We start from the raw sequence: 19805 nt of genomic DNA on the forward strand, positions 1-19805 counted from the left end.
TACTTTTAAATATTATAATCTATCAGTTTAAAAGAAAACACTTCAAGACACATACAGTATATATACTTTTAACTTTTAAAAATTTCCCCCAATGTCATGTCTTCTCAACAAGGCACTGCAAAGCATGATCAAATAACTTCACATATTCGGCACCAAATGTATTTCAAAGATTTCTTTGAAACTCTAAGTTTCAAGTGGCAGTTCTGGTGGACTATAGAGCAGCCCAAAGATTTGAGCTCAACAAAGTTGAAAGATAGTTAATGTTTAACTTTCAGCCTTCAAAGGATACCTATTTATTGTAATATCTTCAAATAAATATTTTGCTCTGGACAAGTTTATACATTATTTTAAGAACTTTTACAGAGGAATAAAAGGCCACGTTTAAAAATAAGTAATCTGTTAACATGTAATACACTACAGAAAATGTGTATCTATTATATAAAATACAAAACATAAAACTAACAGCTCTTCAAACTTGGAATTCAGAACTTTGTATCACTAAAGGAGAAATGTCTGCATTTCTTTATTAAATGGATTTTGCTTTAAGGAAAAAAAAAACAAATCCTGTAACTATCATATTTTACAGATCTACACTCTTTTCTAAAAGAATAAATTTATTTTAGTTCAGTTAAATATTCATCTATCATTCTGGATTACTGGCCAGGTAATAGTTTATCACTGGAGAAAATCCCCATATAATCTTTTTAAATTGAATGTAGAATTAAACATTAACTGAAACTTACACAAGTTCCAACGCTTGTGGTTAAAGGTTTAATTCTATTTCTGAAGATCACTGAAAAATTCCCTATCTTCAAGAGTATTCTGGAGAAGGCAATGGCAACCCACTCCAGTACTCTTGCCTGGAAAAGCCCATTGTTGGAGGAGCCTGGTAGGCTGGAGTCCATGGGGTCGCTAAGAGCACCACTGAGCAACTTCCCTTTCACTTTTCACTTTCATGAATTGGAGAAGGAAATGGCAACCCACTCCAGTGTTCTTGCCTGGAGAATCCCAGGGACGGGGGAGCCTGGTGGGCTCCTGTCTATGGGGTCGCACAGAGTCAGACACGACTGAAGCGACTTAGCAGTAGCAGCAGCAAGAGTATTCTAAACTTTAATTTAAACTATATAGAAATACAGTTATGTGTGGTAAGTCACTCAATCACGTACAACTCTGTGCGACCCTGTGGACTGTGTAGCCCACCAGGCTTCTCTGTCATGGGATTCTCCAGGCAAGAACACTGGAATGAGTTGCCATGCCCTCCTCCAGGGGATCTTCCTGACCCAGGGATTGAACCCACATCTCTCATATCTCCTGCATTGGCTGGCAGGTTTTGTATCACTAGCGTCACCTGGGAAGCCCACAGTTATAGAAAGGATAAGAAATAAAGCTGATCAAGAATCTAGAGTACGGCATGATATGTTTAATTAATAAGGACATGCCTTACAAATTTTTTCCTAACAATTGGCAATGTCTTTTTAGTAAGGAAAGCATAAAGGTAACCCTTCTATTTAGGTCTTCTCTTAGGTGACTTAAGACGAAATATTTTAGATTGTATATTCTCTGACTATGGTCATTTCAACTTCCAGTGTTCTATACACTGTTACATATCTGATGTTTCCATGAAGCAATTTTTACATTTCCTCATCACTGCATAAAGCAATGTGCCTGAGACTTAACTGGCAGTCGGATAGAATTCGTACACATGTACTTAATACAGATTTAAAAAACAAATTACCTCTTTAGCCTCTTAACCTAAATAGCAGCATTTGTCTAAATTTGCCTGTGGTGCGTAATTTTTGAAATACCAATTTTGAAGGCATGTTAAGGCTTGGCTAAAGTTGCAGAGAGTTAACATTAGCTGTAATTCTAAGAATACCCAAGATATGCTGCAAAAACAAGCCAAAGAACTCCGTATCTATATAAACTTGCTCAATCTTACATTCACTGACAATATGCAAGCTGCAGAAATTTCAGTATTGTTGGAGAAATTAAGTAGAGAAAAACTGTGAGCACTTCCACTTTTTGAAAAACAAAGGTCACATTGTGTTAATTTTACTGCATTAGTGCTTTGCAACCTAACTAAACTTACAATAGCTCAGTTGGTAAACAATCTGCCTGCAATGCAGGAGACCTGGGTAGGGAAGATGCCCTGGATAAGGAAATGGCAACCCACTCCAGCATTCTTGCCTGGAGAATCCCACAGGCAGAGGAGCCTGGCAGGCTACAGTCCATGGAGTTGCAAGAGTCGGACATGACTTAGCAACTCAACCACCACCACCAAACTCACAACGATGTTCCAAGATAAAGATCTAAACACATAATTTTAAAGCTTTTTATGATATTTCATGAAAGAATTTCTCATTAAGAATATTGTCACCATTATCAAAAAAGGAATGCAGTGGAATACATTAGGAAATATTATTAGTCTACAAAAGTATTTTTTTCACTTTCTCAAGATTAAATTTTTATACATACACAGGATTTTTCTATTAAAAAAGCCCTAAGGAATCCAGAAGATTAAAGAAATTTGCTCTCATCCACTCTCAAATTGAATCCAAATTAAAGAAAGACAAGGATAAAACAGATGACTGAAACTCACAGATAATACAAACTTTATCTATGTATTTCAACTTTCTCCAACAAACCCTTCCCTAAAATGTCAGCAATCAGCAAGACTGAACAATCTTTATTATACATTCTTCTACTAAAAAGCAATGAAATTACCTTAAGAGAGGGCTGGAGGTACTGATAAAAGCAAAACCATAAGATGAACAAACCATCAGTGTCTGAATAATCAAGTTTATTATATTGCAAAATTAAAAATAATTACATTATCTTTAAAGATGATAGCTATGGAGATGTTCTATAGACATCTTAATTGTTACTAAAAAAATTTAGGTGTCGCCAGAGAGTTTGCAAAAGAAAAAGAATGGATGATGAAAGATTAATATGGCAAAATTTTAATACGCAAATAACTTCTAAGCAGATGTGCTCTGGTTTCTGACCATCTAAAAGGGTATATTTTTCACGTGCAAAAATAATACTACAAAGCACCGTATCCATAAACTCAATTATGACATATTATAGTCTCAAACCTTATACATCTAATAACAGAAATCTTGGGTTTTTTCCACTTAAATCTACTTCTCCAATCGTCCCTATCTCAGGAATAGTACCACCACCACTGAAGCAATGGCATCCTCCTCATTGCTCTTTCCCTGAACAATCACATTTAACTCAGTAACAGGTGCTGCTGACCCTACCTCTGAGGAGGTGACTCACTGGAAAGAACACTGATGCTGGGAAAGACTGAAGGCAAAAGAGGAAGGGGGCAGCAGAGGATGAGATGGTTAGATAGCATCACCGACTCAATGGACATGAATCTGAGCAAACTCCTGGAGACAGTGAAGGACAGAGGAGCCTGGTGTGCTGCATTCCATGGGGGTCACAAAGAGTCAGACACAGCGACTGAACAACCACCAAAGAAATATCCTCAAGCAGGTAAATGCAGTGTTGCCCATAACACTGTAATGTTCTGGTCTCTCTTCTCTCACTCTTGCCCTCTACAGTGGGTTCTCTGCATAGCAGGCAGAATCATCTTTCAATATAAACACTATCAGATAACCCCACCTACTTAAAACTTCCAAGGGCTTCAACTACTCTTATTCCATCGACCGAGTTTTGCCAACCCTCTTCAACTATCTCCTACCCTCCTTCTCTCATTACCACAATTTAACAACAGTGATCTTTCTGGACAACAAAAATGCCAAGAATGTTCTCATTTCAGGGCCTCTGCATAGGCTGATCCCTTCAGATAACCACATGACTGGCTATTCTTCATTCAGAAACCAGCAAAACGTTTCTTCATACATTTAATTTGTTTATTTAATATCTATTTGTTGACTGCTCCCCTTGGCAAGAATGTGTCATAAGAACAGTGACTTTGCTTTGTTTGCCATTATACCCCTGTGAAATGAACATTCTCACTGCGAATGGGAAAGAGCCACGCCTGTCCCCCCCACATCTGCTACCCATTCTTTTTTTACAAGGGGAAAAAGAGGTCTCTGCTTGAACATGTAATTTAAATAAATGATCTCTGACAATGAAGCAAATAAATAATCCTACAAAAAGACATTATAAAAGACTGATTCCTTACTCCTAACACAGTACTTCTAAATGGAGAAACCTCGTTTTCAAGAATGGAACAATTAGAAGTCAATGCAAATACACAGCTATTTTCACTGCACAAAATATTTGAAAGATTTATCAATAACTAATTAATAGTTCCTTCAGAAGAAATCAATTCAGCACTACCAGCTAGAACTTAAAAAGAAAAGAAACACAAACCACCAGTAAACTCCTCAAACAACACTGAATTATGTACAACACAAAGGAAAAAAAATACAATTTTTAATGTATTTTTAAGAGTATCTGGGCTTGAAAATTTAACAAATATTTGATTATAAAAAGCTCCATTTTAGTAAATTCTGTGTTAAATGCTAGTTTATCTAAGATTAAATCTTTTCAAGTATCAAATCACCACAACTACAGTATTAGTCAATGAGTCATTCTTATAGCTGCAAATTTTCAATAATATCTAAGGGACACAAACCACTAAAAAAAAATATTAAGTGAAAGTTATATATATTTATCTAACAAGCTGAGTCATCTCAAATAGGGGTGGCAAATGAGAACCAAAAAAAGTTAGTGCTCAAAATATTTCTGACACTGAAGTTGAATAATGGACATAAGAGACTATTTCAGATTTCTTTTATGCTATATATCATTCACGTTTCCATTCCTTTAAGCTTACTAATACGGAATTTTTACCGATAAGGGGACTGTTTGCAAGAGGGAAGACTCTCACACTAGCAATAAACTGAGAGCTAATAGCATAAAAGTATGGGAGCAGGCAAATAAATAAAATATACACTGTGAAAAACAGAAATAAAACCTAACAAGCACAAAAGCCCAGGCCCATTTAGAACAGGTCATAAACAGTTCTAACATCTTTGAGGAGAATATTACTATATATTATGCATACTATGATAAGTGATTCTTTCCCATGTGCAATACAGATTATTTACTAGTTGTGTGACTTTGGACAAGTCCCTTACAATAAAATAAAACAAAAAAACAAACAAATAATAAAAAGGGGGCAAATCAACCAATCCCTGTAATGAGAGACGGTTTTAACAATAAAAGAGTGGAGCATGAGGCTGGGAAAAGACTTACATCAGGAATTAAAACTTAGTTAAAATTTTGAAAACGTTTGCTTCAATATCTTTAAATAGGAATGTCTAAGAACAGAACAACTCTAAAATATACAATTTTTTGAAGGTTCCTTAAAGATTCACGTCTATCCAAACATGCCAAAGACACCCCCTTCCCAACATCTCCCAAAGTTTCAACCATTCCAAGATCAACTCAAGTCTAAAATCTCATCATCTATGTTATTCAATAAGGTACACGTGAGACTATGGGTATGACGTATCATGGGGCACAATTCCTTCCCACCCGTCAAACTAGAAAATAAGTTATTACTTCCAAAGAACAAAGGCAGGACAAGCATTGGATAAAAGTTATAGACTTTGCCATTCCAAAAGGGAGAAAATGGTAGGAAGAAATAAGTCACCAAATGATTTCAAAATCCAGTAGGTCAAATTCCATTGTTGTTGTACAGTCTCTAAGTCATGTCCGATTCTTTGCGACCCCATTGACTGTAGTCTGCCAGGCTCTTCTGTCCATGGCATTTCCCAGGCAAGAATACTGGAGTGGGTTGCCATTCCCTTCTCCAGAGGATATTCCTAACCCAGGGATCAAAACCACATCTCCTGCATTGGCAGGCGGACTCTTTACTGCTTAGCCACCCGGGAAGGCTCAAATTTCATCAGACTTAGGAATACTGTGGTCTATGACACTACCCTCTGAGCCCGAAGCTCCTCCTTCAAAATCATTCATCCTTTTTCTTGAAAGGTAGCACATGTTTGCAGATGAATAGTGTTATCAACCTGTTTCTTGCCTATTTTGGATTTTAGAAGTCCATTAGCCTTCCCGTATTCTGTCAGTCCAAACTGGCTATATTTCTGCTGATATGACACTCTGGAAAACTTTCTGGGTCATGTACGTATGCCATGAAAGTTCATGCCAATGGACAAGATGGTCCTCCACAGGTGCTCCCTGAATTTATATCACAGAATTCAATCCCTATTTCTGGCTTTGTTGAGATTACTGAGGAGATCAATGAGTCACACCTGTCTATTCAGCAAAACAAGATTATTTAGCCAAGATTACTAATGGCTTTCTCCCCAGAGCACACTTCCCCACCAAGGAATTTTCTAAATTTAGTGTCTTCACAACAGGCTGAGAATTTCCCAAATCAAGTCCTAGATCTTTTTTACTTAACAGTTCTCTCAATTTCTCTCTTTCTTCTTATACTTTAAGTGGCAAGAAAGCAGGCCACAGCTTCAATACTTTGTTCATAAAGCTCCTTAGCTCAATAACCAAGTTCATTTCTTACAAGTTTTCCTTTTCACATGAATATATGCTTAAAACAACAGAAACTAATTTAAAAAACCTAAAGTTGGTAAATGAAATAAAACTCTGATCAAAAAAGTGAGATTTTTACAGAAAAGGCTAAGGATCACAATCACAGGTTTAACTGGAATGACAGGCAGATAATCATCTCCATAATTAAATGTTAAATATGTGGTTTTAGAGCTGTAATATAACAGATTCTCTCCTCCCTCAAATCTTTAACATTTTATAATCTGTTTTAAACTCAATTAGGAAACAGTTAAAAATAAATTTATTTCTGTTCTTACCTCTACACAGTCAAAGTTCTCATCAACTTTAGATGCATATTCAACACGGAACATTGTTGATAGGCTACCAGCAATATAATATAACAAGATCTTCAGACCCTTGTAACCAAAAGCAGTTTCACTGAAAGGGGAAAAAAAGCAGTAATCTAAGACCCGAAAATGAACAAAGTCATTACAAAGTATTAACTCTACACAGAAACAGGTTTAACTTCATGCGTGGTTTCAAAATTTTAAACTATACTTACTAAAAACAACAACAAACCATACTGTAATGAAACTGTGCCTCAGCTGTCTGTCCTAGTTTATAAAGTAACAGAATAATAACACCTACCTTAGGGATGTTATATGGGTTATATAAATAAGTCAATACATATAAATTGCTCATAACATTCACTGGTACACTGTACAAGTGTACTACAGCTACTGTTGCTGCTTTTACTCTTGCTACTATTATGAGGTATTTCATATCAGAGACAAGTAATGTTAAACTGATTCCTGGTTAGGCAAGCAGTTAAGATGGAGCTATAGAGCCCAACTTGTAGTTCTCCCAACTTATAGCCCAGATCTCCCAACTTATCACTTGCATGTCCAACACAAACATCCAGAGCTGCTGAAAGTGCTAAGTGGTAGCACCTGACTACACCCCACTTAGGAACTCAGAAAGCACACGGGGAGCTGCTGCTATTTTCCCAACCTTGCTCCCAGCTATCCATCTATGCCTTTCTATTTCCTTAAAAAAAAAAAAAAAAAAAGTCTTCTAAAAAGATAATTCTAAAGTAGCCAGGCAAGTTCCCTGGTAGTCCAGTGGTTAAGACTCGGTACCTTCACTGCCATGACCCAGGTTCAATCCCTGTGTTGGGAACAACTATTACACCAAGTACATGGTGTAGCCCCCACAAAAAAGTCCAGAATAGGTAAATCAATGAAGACAGAAAGTAGATTAGTGACTATCCTGGGCTAGGGAGGGTATGGGAAAGAGGGAGCCACTGCTAACTGGTCACAATGGGAATTTTGGTGGAAATGACGAAAAGGTTCCAAAATTGGTTGTGGTGATGATTATTCAATTTTCAATATGCTAAAACCCACAGAATTATACACTTTAAAAAGATTATTGTATGATAAAGGTTTTTTTTTTTTTTTTTTTTAAGATGAATTCTGAAAGAATGCTAGAAAGAAGCAGTGTCATTTCCAGATTTCTGTCTAGGTTACCAAAACAAAATATAAGAAGTGTCCATTCCAGGACTCTGAAAATTATGTGTAATAGGAAAAGAGTGGCAATGATACTAGGATTAAGATCAATGTAATGGTTCCCAAGATACAGTTACCATGATTATGTGACTCTCTTCCATCTACCTTAGAGGGGTGTGCACACCACTTTTAATGATGTGCAAAGTGAGTGTGCAAAATGCCACAAAGAAGCAGTACTACAAAACACTCTTTAAAGACAGAGATCCAAAAGAAAGCATTCTTATTTTTATGCTGTAATAAAACCTGTTTAAAATATAAGAGGCTCAAATTTTGGCATGAATCAATTATAAAATTCAGTTATTAATACTTAAAAGCACATAAAATACCTAATCTGATATATTCACAAGAAATTCTTCAAAATTTCTTCCAGGAAGAGACATTTGTCAATTTAAAAATATATTAAAAAAATTATGTCAAAAATGCTGAAATAATGCATAGGGAAAAGGGCAATACAGAAGAATATTTTAAATGTCAACTATGTCTAAACACCCTTTCCTACTAAGAAAAAAATCCATGGTTCCTTGAGGATATGGCCAATTCATTCTGCAGAACTAGTAAAGTACAGGGTGAATGTGCAACACTTGATTATCACAAAGTAAAGTGTCCTCAAAATGATGATGATATATCAAAAGGACTCAAAAGCCAGTTTGAAAGAGCCACTTGTTGAATCTGGGATAATCTGAGCATCAATATTAAAAACAGTAACAGACAATAACTCATTAAGTTAAAAAATCCTGAGTCTATTCTGATATAAACAAAAATATGTAAGGGGAAGAAGACACACTCTCTTTTACAGCGGAATGCAAACTAATAACTGCTGAAATGTGGTAGCGTTAGAAAATCGCCCTTTTACAACCATAGTAAAATACTAACAATCATTAACAGATTTAAAACTATTGAATGAAAGTTTGATGGGAAACAGGGTATTTTCACTCTCAAGAGTATCTCCTCACAGGTTACATATAAATAACAAAGAAAAAACCCTACAGTGGTGAAACCTTGCAGATACCTCCAAACTTAATGACCCAAGGTAACCAACAATGGGACAAACTGACATCATGGACATTCTGACATGACACATTGAGAAGGGCAGATACAACTTCTGCTGTGGTACTATAAATATATGCATTATCTGAATTTAATCATGAAGAAACAATCAAACTAGTCCAAAATGAAGGTTTACAAAACTAGCCCTATTCTCTACAAAAATAATGACATGGAAAATAAAGTCTGTGGAACTGTTCCAGTCGAAAGGGACTAAAGAAAGGTAACAACTAAAAGCAATACATGATTCTAGACTGGATCAAGGATGAGGAATTACTGACTTTATTGAATATACACAAAAGAATTACTGGGAATCAATTGGCAAAGTTTGAAATGTGGATTATATTTTAGAAAATATATCAATGTTAGATTTCCTGAGTTTGGATAATTTTACCACAATACTGTCCTTGTTTTTAGAAAATACATACTAAAGAGTTTAGGAGTAAGAGAAGATATATCTGCAACCAACTCTCAAATGGCTCAACAACAATCTATCAATATATGTATATGAGAATGATTAAAGCTAATATAGCTAAATGTTAATAACTGATGTATGTAAAGGATGTACAGAATATTATTCTTGAAACTTACTGCAAAGTTGGTATTTTCTTCAAAATCAAAAGGTAATGGACTACTCTAATAATGTAATGAAGGCGTTAGAAATTTAAAAAATTGTGCTGAACATCCCAGGACATATCTTCAAACTTGCTTCTGAAAATAAATTTCTCTTAATTGTTTATTTATTTCTCATAGAAAAAAACTTGAGCTTTCTAATGTTGGGGGAGTGTTTTCTAGAAGCAGTATAGCAAAATCGTGCAAAACAAGTAGTTATGAATATGGGCTCTACAGTTTGACTGAATCTGAATTTCAGTCATTCATATGTTCCTAGGCAACTATCCAACCCCGCCAATGTTAATGTTACACATGATGATACCACTGCTAAGATTATGCAAATTAAATATCATACTGTACCTACAGTATAGCACTAAATGATAGGTATTATACAGTAGATTGGTGTCTCAATATAAAACATGCCATTCTAATATATTTTAAAAGAAACATGAAAAATAATAGGAAAGAAAATAAATTGATTTCTAAATTAAAAAAAAACCAAAACGTGTTTTCCCTACTAATTTGACAAATATCTTACTAAGTTACTTACTCATCCCCAAAGAGTTGATGGGTATACTCAGGAAAGAAAGTTCTAATGTCATTCTCAAGATCTTCAGGAAAACGAACTGTTTAAAAGAATAAAAAATATAGAGATATTAAAGGTGATAGGTATTTCCACTTTGAGAATCTCATTATAACCAGGATACAGCCAACAAATTTTTTTTACTTAAAAATGTCACTTTTCCATTATATGATTTACACTGGATTCTCATGTGACAACAATAAAAATCAGAATGTTACTTTTGAGTGCTTCAGCATCAAAACCCTACTGAGTCTAAGAATTAGAAACCTAGGTATGACACAGGCATCTAATTTAGTTTTTATTTTTCTGTTATGTTTGTACACAGTGCAAAGAGTAAAAGAGAATAAAACCAAAGAGAGGCACACTGAGATGAGCAAAGCTAGTACAAAGGAAACAAAAACAAAGTGCTATAGGAAACATTCTGAGAACAAGAATAATCTGAGTTTGATGAAGCTCATATCATCACATCATTCTTTATGACTGCAAGATGATGATGATGTTTATGTTGTTGCTAGCTTTTTTTCCTTTTGCTTGTCACTGCAGGACTTCTCTGGTGGTCCAGTGGTTAAGAATCTGCCTGCAAATGCAGGGGACATAGGTTCAATCCCTGGTCCATGAAGATTCCACATGCCAGGGGGCAACTAAGCAGGTGTGCTGCAACTACTGAATCCTCGTCCTGCAAATACTGAAACCTGCCCTAGGGTCTGTCTGTGCTCTGCAACAAGAGAAGCCACCTCAAAGAGAAGCCCAAGCACTGCAGCTAGGGAGTAGCCCTCACTTGCCACAACTAAAGAAAGCCCACATGCAGCAATGAAGAGCCAGAGCAACCTAAATAAATAAATTTTTTAAATGTATCATAAAGCACAAAACCTGAAAATGCAATCTAAGTTGTATTCAGGCAAAGAAAGCATTAAATGGCATAAAAGAACAATCTCTTCATAGTCATTAAGGTGAATTCTTTTAAGGAACAACTATATCTATCTAATACTTTAAAAACTATTCAGAGTGGGAATGGTAAAGTGGGAAGGCCATGAGAAATGTGCACAAAGACTACAAAAATTGACTTTCACCTCTCCTAAAAAGAAAGCAAAAAAAAAAAAGCAAAGAGGAGAAAAACAGACCAAGCTCACCTACAAACAATAATGTAAGAATATTTAAAGATAACATAAAATAGTCTTCATAGAAACAAAATACACTGTGGTACTGAAATAAAAGGATGATTCAATATCTAAAAATAAAAAAATAATTTAATATTTATGTATTACATTGTATATAAGACATTATCAAAATTATTTCCATGTAAACTGAAATGGCCCTCAATATACTCTAATGTGTATATCTGAATAAAAAAATTTTGAAAATTGAAAAACACTTTTCAATGTAACAAGCCAGGATTTGAGATTTATTGGAGAATTACTATAATCATCTTCATTAATTTAAGTGAAAGGAATGACCACTATCATTTTTTAACAGTGTTCTGAAAGTGCTAGAAAATGCAAATTGGAAAGAGAACAAAATAAGAGGCATATTTATAAAAAAAGGAAGTGAATAAAAAACTAAGAAAATCAGCTGAAACCACTCTCCAAAAACAGTAGAAGAATCCAGTAAGATTATCTGTTTTAAAATACATTAAAAAAATAACAAATATATTAAAAACACTTCAATTAAAAATTAGGCAAAAGATTTGAACAGATAGTTCTACAAAAAAGATACACAGTGACAATAAGCACATGAAAAGATCCTCAATATCAGTCATTAGGGAAATGCAAATAAAAACTGCAATAAGATATCATTTCACATATTCTAGGATTGGCTATATATAAAATTAATTAAGTGCTGACAAGAATGTAGTAAAAGTGGAACTCTTATACATTGCTGGTGGGAATGTAAAATGGTGTATCCACTGTGGAAAATAATTTGGCAGTTACTCAAAAAGATAAACAAAGATTTATTATATGACCCAGCATTCTCTTCCTAGCTATACAGTCAAAAGAACTGAAAACAAGGATAACACAATTCTATCTTGATGCTCACAGCAGCATTATTCACAATTACCAAAAGGTGGAAACAACCTAAGTGTTCATCAGCAGATGACTAAATAAAACAAAGTGTGGCATCGAGTGGAATATTACTCAGCCATTAACAGGAGTGGAGCTCTGATACATGGTACAACATGAAACATCTGATGAGTAAATAAGGTGAAAATATGCTAAGTGAAATACAGATAATTGCCTAAACCATCTGGAAAAGTATAAAACTGGATTCCTACTCTATGCCTTATCAAGGTAAAGATTCAAAGGTTCAATTAAAAAAGAAAAAAATTTAAAAACTATTAAAATAAACAATATATAAACATTTTCATAATCTTAGAGAAGGAAGGCCCTTTTTATAAGACACAATGAAAACTCATAAAAGAAAAAGAAATTTCCCTAGATAAAAAGTTTTAACTTCTACATAACAAAAGTCAAAACAGGTGTCAAAGTATTTGCAAAATATGACAAAAGGAGGGTTGGTTCTTTTAAATATAAAGGATATACTTCTCTTAGAATTAAAAATCAATTTTAATTATCAAATCAAAACAGTCAAAAACACAGTGAAAAAGAAAAATCTCACTAAACAGTAAGTTGGTAAGGATGTGGAGAAACTGCAACTTTTGTGCACTGTTGGTGGGTATGTAAAATGGAGTTGTAATAACCATTATGGAAATTATGGAGGTTCCCCAAAGAATTAAAAATATAATTACTATATGATCCAGCAATCCCACTTCTGGATACATATCCAAAAGAACTTGAAACTGATCTCAAAGAGACAGTTGCACATCCCTATTCACAGCAGCATTATTCAAATAGCCAAGAGAAGGAAGCAACTTAAGTATCTATCAACAGATGAATGGATAAATAAAATGTGGTATGTATATATATGTCTATAAATATATAATGTAATGTATATATTATATATAATGTAAACATAAATACTATAATTTTATAATCATTACATGTAATATATAATATTAAATATAACAATATTATAATGTTTATATTATCTATAATATATATACATATATATGTAATGTAATATTATCCTGTCTTAAAAGGAAGGAATTTCTGCCAAGTGCTACAACATGGATGAATCTTGAGGATACTATGCTAAAAGAGATAAGCCAGTCACAAGACAACAAATACTGTATGCCTGCATTTATATGAGGTATCTAAAGCAGTCAAATTTTAAAACAGTAGAAAGGTATTAGCAAAGGGCCAGTGAGAGGGGGGAAAATAAGGAGTTCTTTCTTTAATGAATATAGTTTCAATTTTACAAAATGAGAAAGTTCTGGAGACTAGGTGCACAACAATGAGAGTATACTAAATACCATAGAACTGTACACTTCAAAAACCAGTAAATTTTAAGTTATGCATTTCTCACAACAATTGCAAGCAGAAATAAGAAGCTACCTTTCACACATCACAGAGGCAAGGTGTTTTTGGTTTTTTCAAAAATGATAATACCCAACACTGATCAGGGTAGAGGTAAAAGGACTATCTCAAATGTGAGACTGTAGCAGTATAAGCACACATACTCTTTCTAGAAGGCAATTTAACAACAGCTACTAAAGTAGAATATGTTCGTAACCCTTTGATCTAGCACAGTAGTTCTTAAACAGAGACAATTTTACACACCATCCTTAGGAGGTATGGCAGTGTTGGAAGACATTTCTGGTTGTCACAACTGGAGAATGTTACTGGCATCTAGTTATCAGACCAAGAGTGCTGCTAAACATACTACAAAGTACAAAATAACAAAGAATCCTTTTGTTGTTTAGTTGCTAAGTTGCTCTGACTCTTTTGTGACTTCATGGACTGTAGCCCCGTCCATGGGATTTCCCAGGCAAAAATATTGGCTGCTGTTACGTCGCTTCAGTCATGTCCAACTCTTTGGACTGCAGCCCACAAGGCTCCTCTGTCCATGGGATTCTCCAGGCAAGAATACTGGAGTGGGCTGCCACTTCCTCCTCTAGGGGATCTTCCAGACCCAGGGATAGAACCCGTGTCTCTAATGTCTCCTGCACTGGCAAATGGGTTCTTTACCACTAGTGTCACCTGGGATGGGCTGCCATTTCCTAACAATTACCTACCTAACCCAAAATGTTAACAGTGTTGAAAATGAAAAACTCTGATCCAGCATTTTAACTTCTAGCCACACATTCTACAGATCACTCACACCAGTGGGTACAAATGTACACAAGGGTATTTACTAGAGAATCACTTTTAATAGTAAAAAAGGAGAAGCAAATCTCACAATATAGAGTAAGTTTTAAAAAGTTATGATACAGTCATACTGAATTACTTAATTTAAAAGAATGAAGTACATCTATATATAGTTACAAACAATGATATTCAAGTTATTGTTAAGCTAAATAACAAAACAGCCTTACAAAAGGATCCTGGTTTTAAAGAAATAATGTATGTACAAGAAAAAATAAAAACTTTGATCAGTATTATCCTTTTAATGAGGTGTCAGGACACAAGTATCTTCTTTATCACCTTCTCTGTATTTGTTATGTTTGTACTGTTTAATTATAGCTAACATTTACTGTGACTAAATCAAGTTTTTCAAGCACTTTACTTGTATTTAACCTCATAATTGATTCACTACAAATAATATTGATTCCATTTTAAAGATGAAAAATCTAAGGAATGGAAAGTGATGAGACCAGAACTCATTAGCACATAATTATTTTTGAAACAGCCTTATTGAGTTATAAATTTACATTCCATAAACTCAATTGTTTTAAGAGTATAATTTTAAAATTTTTAGTACATTTAGACTTGTGTACTGCTACCACAATCTAATTTTAAAATACTGCCATTACCCAAAAGAAATCCAATTTGCAGTCATTCTCTGTTGCCACCCTCAGACCCAGGTGACCACTAACTTTCTGTTTCTGTGCATATGCTTTTTCTGAACACTCATACAAATGGAATCATACAGGATGTCTGGTTTCTTTCACTTTAGAATGTTTTTGAGGTTCACCTATGTTGTAGCATGTATCGACCCTTCACTCCTTCTTAATGTCAAATAGTATCCCATCACATGGATATACCACACTTTGTTTAACCATTTACCAGCTGACTGGTATCTAGGTTATATCCTTTGGCTATTGTGAATAATATTCCTGTGAACATTCACGTACAAGTTTTTGGATGGACAAACATTTTAAATTCTCTTGGGTAGATGTCTAGGAGTTGAACTGTTAAGTCATATAGCAAATATATGTTTACTCTTTAAGATCCTGCCAAACTGCTTCCCAAAGTAATTGCAAAACTGTTTCCCAAAGTAATTGCATCATTTTATGCTCCCACCAGGAATATATGAGTGTGTTTCCACATTCTCACCAACACTTATTTTCTATTATTTTTATAAGCAAAAAGGTAAAGGTAAATGTTTTTAAGAGGTTAAAACCATTTCTACTTGTCATTATTTTGCGACACTGAACTTTTGACATGTAAACTCTGCCATGTATCAAACACCTACCCACTCCATGACATAAATCAAGACTTCATAAAATCTAGATGTGCTCAATTAGTATAGAAAACTAAACATAAATTGCAATAAACAAAAAAATAAGCCATACAAATGTCATAAACAACTGCTCTTACACAAAATTCCCCTTCATGTGTCTAATGCTACTTAGGAAAGGCATACATACCTAATTTCAGTTCAATTGCTGTGTTGGTGTTACATTTGTACTCAGCCAGTTTCTTCTCAACTGCACTCTTGTATTCAACCAAAAACTTCTCCATAGCACCAAATCCTAAGAAACAGGATTTTAAAAAGACTAGTTGGAAGTGATTTAATTAATCAAACCTAAAAAAAAAAAAAAAAAAGGGTTCTTACTAGAAGTGGAATAAAGGTAAGTCTTTAACTATGCTAACAGACCATAGATTTCCAAATACTCCTACATAAATGTAGAGTATATGACTGTCTCATTATAAAACAGAATAAACATCACTTTTGAGATAGAGGCTTGTGAACCAAGCTTTACATAATGAGTAAACTTGATAACATAACAGACTACTGACATTTCTAAATAGTTAATATAAACTGGCTTTACATAAATGAGTAAACTTGATAACATAACAGACTACTGACATTTCTAAATAGTTAATATAAACTACCTGCTAGGATTTATACCTAAGTAGCCTTTTAAAAAGAAATATAAAAAGGATGCTACTGCTCCACTAAGAATCGAGGTGAGAATGTCCTTCAATAATTACAAGATAGCATTTTATTCATAATACTGGAAAAATTCTACCCAAAGTACTTTCAGATCAACTATTTCAAAACCAACAACTAATAATGCATAGAAAGATTATCTCAGGAAGGATACACAAGAAACCAGTAAACACTGCTATTTCTAGTATAAAAGACAAGGAACGAGGACATGATTAGGAAAGAAAATTTTCTTTTTTAACCAAGTGCACAAAGACATAGGCTATTGGAATAATCAAGTGGTTTTACTACAAGGTGGCTATCCATCAATGTATATGATAATTAACAGTGGAAGAAACCATTATCATGAGAAACTTTCAAGCAAAGATGGCAATAAATCTCCTGACAAAATAATCATAAAAATTAGGGAAAACTCAGGTAAAAAAGTCATGAGCAGAAATGAAAAACAGGGTACAATGACATGCCATAAACTTCAGTAAGTGGTTACAACACAGGTACACAGCAAATGTGGAACACTTGAAGCAGTACAGATTAACGGTTTGGAGTCAGAATTGCTGGATTCAAATCCAGGCTTCATCATTTGCTTACTGCATCTATGACCTAGAGCACATTACTTGGCTTCTCTGAACAAATGGATAAAAAGAGTATAATAGAACCTACCTCAAACTTCATCTATAAAAATGAGATAACAGAACACATCTCAAGGCATTTATGTATAATCTAAGCAACAAATCATACATTAGTTTAATCCTCACAATTCTACAAGACAAGCAGGTACTTTATCAGCCCCCTTTCATAACCAAAAGCTTAGGCTTAGAAAGACGTTTGGTTGCTTAAAGGTCACCTGACTACTAAATGGTGGGACTGAGATTCGAATTTAGGTGGAATTCTTACAGTTCACCCCGTGCAATACATGCGTCCCCCCTCTTAAGACAGTACCAATGGACCCCAAAATCCTACAATCTCTATCTGGTAGAAGAGGTCTTCGTTAAACATCTGTAGAGCTCATGCTATACCCTGTCTATCCAGCACATCTATAAAAGTCCACTGAGACTACTAGGAAGGCACTGGGAAAAATCAGAAGAAACTGTCCATCACTTCAAAAGATATGTAACCGGGGGAAAAAAAAAAAAAAACATATACCACACCAAAACAATCTTAATACACGTACAAAATAATGGCAATTATTAGTTATTAAACGCTGTAAATTTAAGAGATTCAATAAAGAAAGCTGAATGGAATAAACACAGAATTATATTAGACATCCCTTAAAAGAGAAGTTTAGATGAAGGAAGAATGCTTCATCCTCTTTCTCAAAGGAAATCTACATAAATCCTAGGACTACTGAAGTGTGAAAGATTAAGGAGACTACTATCAAGTCAAACAAGACTCAAATGAGAGCCTTGGCGCAAGGTAAGGCAGCATTGCGCTAGCTCAGAAGTTGAAGTGCAGGGTGGCGGAAGACCTGGAAGAGGAGGGTCTGAGCATTAAAATCAGCTGGCGGGAATAGGCTCAGACTAGAGGCTGAGGCAGCAGTGGGCGAAGGGAACGAGAAGAGAAACAGGCGTCCAGACACCTGGCACCTTACAAGACCAAATCACCACGCTTTTTCCTGGGCTCTTGGTCCCTCTCAGGGGCCGAGTTCCCCTCAGAAGGTGCAGAACCTCGAGCAGTTGGGGGCGGGGGCACGAATCTCGGCGGAAAAGGAGCTGGGCTGACAGTTCCGCGCTCCCAGGTTCAAACAGGCCTTCTAAAACCCAGGCAAGAGCTCGAAAGTTCCCGGCGGGTACTGTCACCTCCGTCTCGGTGTTCTTTCCCAAACCTGCCCGCCCTCTCCCCTTGGTAAACTTTTCCCGGGAACTTACCCGCCATTTCCGAGCTGCGAGCACCCGCGGCTGAGGGAGGACGAATCAACCGCGCGCGCTCCCAGGCCGGAAGTGAGCCCACTTTCTGACGCATTTCCCCCGCCCACCCCTGGCCTGTAGCTGGCCAATGAGAGGAGGAGGTTCGAGGCGCGGGGTGGTGGAAGCGTCTTGAGAGGCGGGGCTAAGACGGCGGGGCGGGCTCGGATGGTTGCCTAGCCACAGCGAGCGCAGTCAGTCCCTTTGCAGGCTTGAATTGCTGGAGGAGGCCGCGAAGGGATATTCTCTGTTAAGACGTTCGCTGGCTCGAGGAGAGTTTCTATCGGCTTGATTTGAATGTATACATACCTTATGGCAATTTTCTGTACCCCCTTAGCGATGTTTGGGAGTGGAAGAGAAACTTTCCACTTGACTTGGACGGTAGATTCAAACACCGGAACCCTGTCGGTAAAATACAGGGACTGAGTTGTGGTTTCCGGAGAAATTTTAACTTATTTTGTTTATATTTTTGCGGTAAATACTTGTTTAACATCGTTTTTCTTTCATACTTTTTAACAATATGTTTGCGGTCTGAGACTTAGGTACTGTTTTCACTTTAAGTTTATTACGCAAGAGTCTGCACTGCGCTTAGTCGCTCAGTCGTGTCTGACTCTTGCGACCCCATAGACTGCAGCCTGCCAGGCTCCTGTCTATGGGATTCTTCAGGCAAGAATACCGGAGTGGGTTGCCGTTTCCTTCTCCAGGGGATCTTCCCAACCCAGGATGGAACCCAGGTCTCCTGCGTTGCAGTCAGACTCTTTACTACAAGGGAAGCCCGCGCAAGAGTTTAGTGTACCGAAATTGCTACCCAATAATACCTCAGGTGACCTGTTCTGCTCCTACATGTCTGAAGTCCTAGTGGTCCAAACCACAGCACAGGATACTATCCGATTTGGGCCATAGGGCTTGTTAGTGTTTAGTAGCTGCTGAAACTGTCCCAGAGTATAAACCACTGTTTGCGTGTCTGCGTCCTTGGTTCTTCAGTCCTGTCAGACTCTTTGCTACCCTGCAGTCCGCCAGGCTCCTTTGTCCATGGGATTTCCCAGGCAAAAATACTGCAGTGGGTTGCTATTTCCTTCTCCAGGGATCTTCCTGACCCAGGAATCCAACCAGAGCCTTCTGCGGTGCCAGGCGGATTCTTTACCACTGAGCCACCTGGGAAGCCCCTGTTGCAGTTCAGTTCAGTTCAGTCGCTCAGTCGTGTCCGACTCTTGGCGACCCCATGAATCACAGCACGCCAGGCCTCCCTGTCCATCACCAACTCCCGGAGTTCACTCAGACTCACGTCCATCGAGTCAGTGATGCCATCCGTATCCACAATTATTCCCACATGTCTATATACTAGAATGCCTTGTCTCAACAAAT

At 36.2% G+C, this 19805-nt stretch overlaps 2 protein-coding genes across 3 annotated transcripts in view; one reads left to right on the top strand and one right to left on the bottom strand.

Annotated features, from left to right (window-relative positions):
- HAT1 (histone acetyltransferase 1) overlaps nt 1–18481 on the bottom strand; it is a 38849-nt gene extending 20368 nt beyond the window's left edge. The window contains exons 1-4 of one of the 2 annotated variants that reach the window (XM_019970912.2): nt 18405–18481; nt 16016–16173; nt 10279–10354; nt 6825–6945 (exon numbers count right to left, since the gene is read on the bottom strand). In XM_019970912.2, the coding sequence (XP_019826471.1) occupies nt 6825–6945; nt 10279–10354; nt 16016–16109 (291 nt within the window). In that variant the 5' untranslated portion in view covers nt 16110–16173; nt 18405–18481. The remainder of the gene's footprint in view (nt 1–6824; nt 6946–10278; nt 10355–16015; nt 16174–18404) is intronic. The other variant, XM_019970903.2, reaches the window with a different exon arrangement.
- SLC25A12 (solute carrier family 25 member 12) overlaps nt 1–19805 on the top strand; it is a 183816-nt gene that overhangs the window by 36290 nt on the left and 127721 nt on the right. The window lies entirely within an intron of this gene.

Source organism: Bos indicus, chromosome 2 (assembly GCF_029378745.1).
Source record: "Bos indicus isolate NIAB-ARS_2022 breed Sahiwal x Tharparkar chromosome 2, NIAB-ARS_B.indTharparkar_mat_pri_1.0, whole genome shotgun sequence".
NCBI lineage: Eukaryota > Metazoa > Chordata > Mammalia > Artiodactyla > Bovidae > Bos > Bos indicus.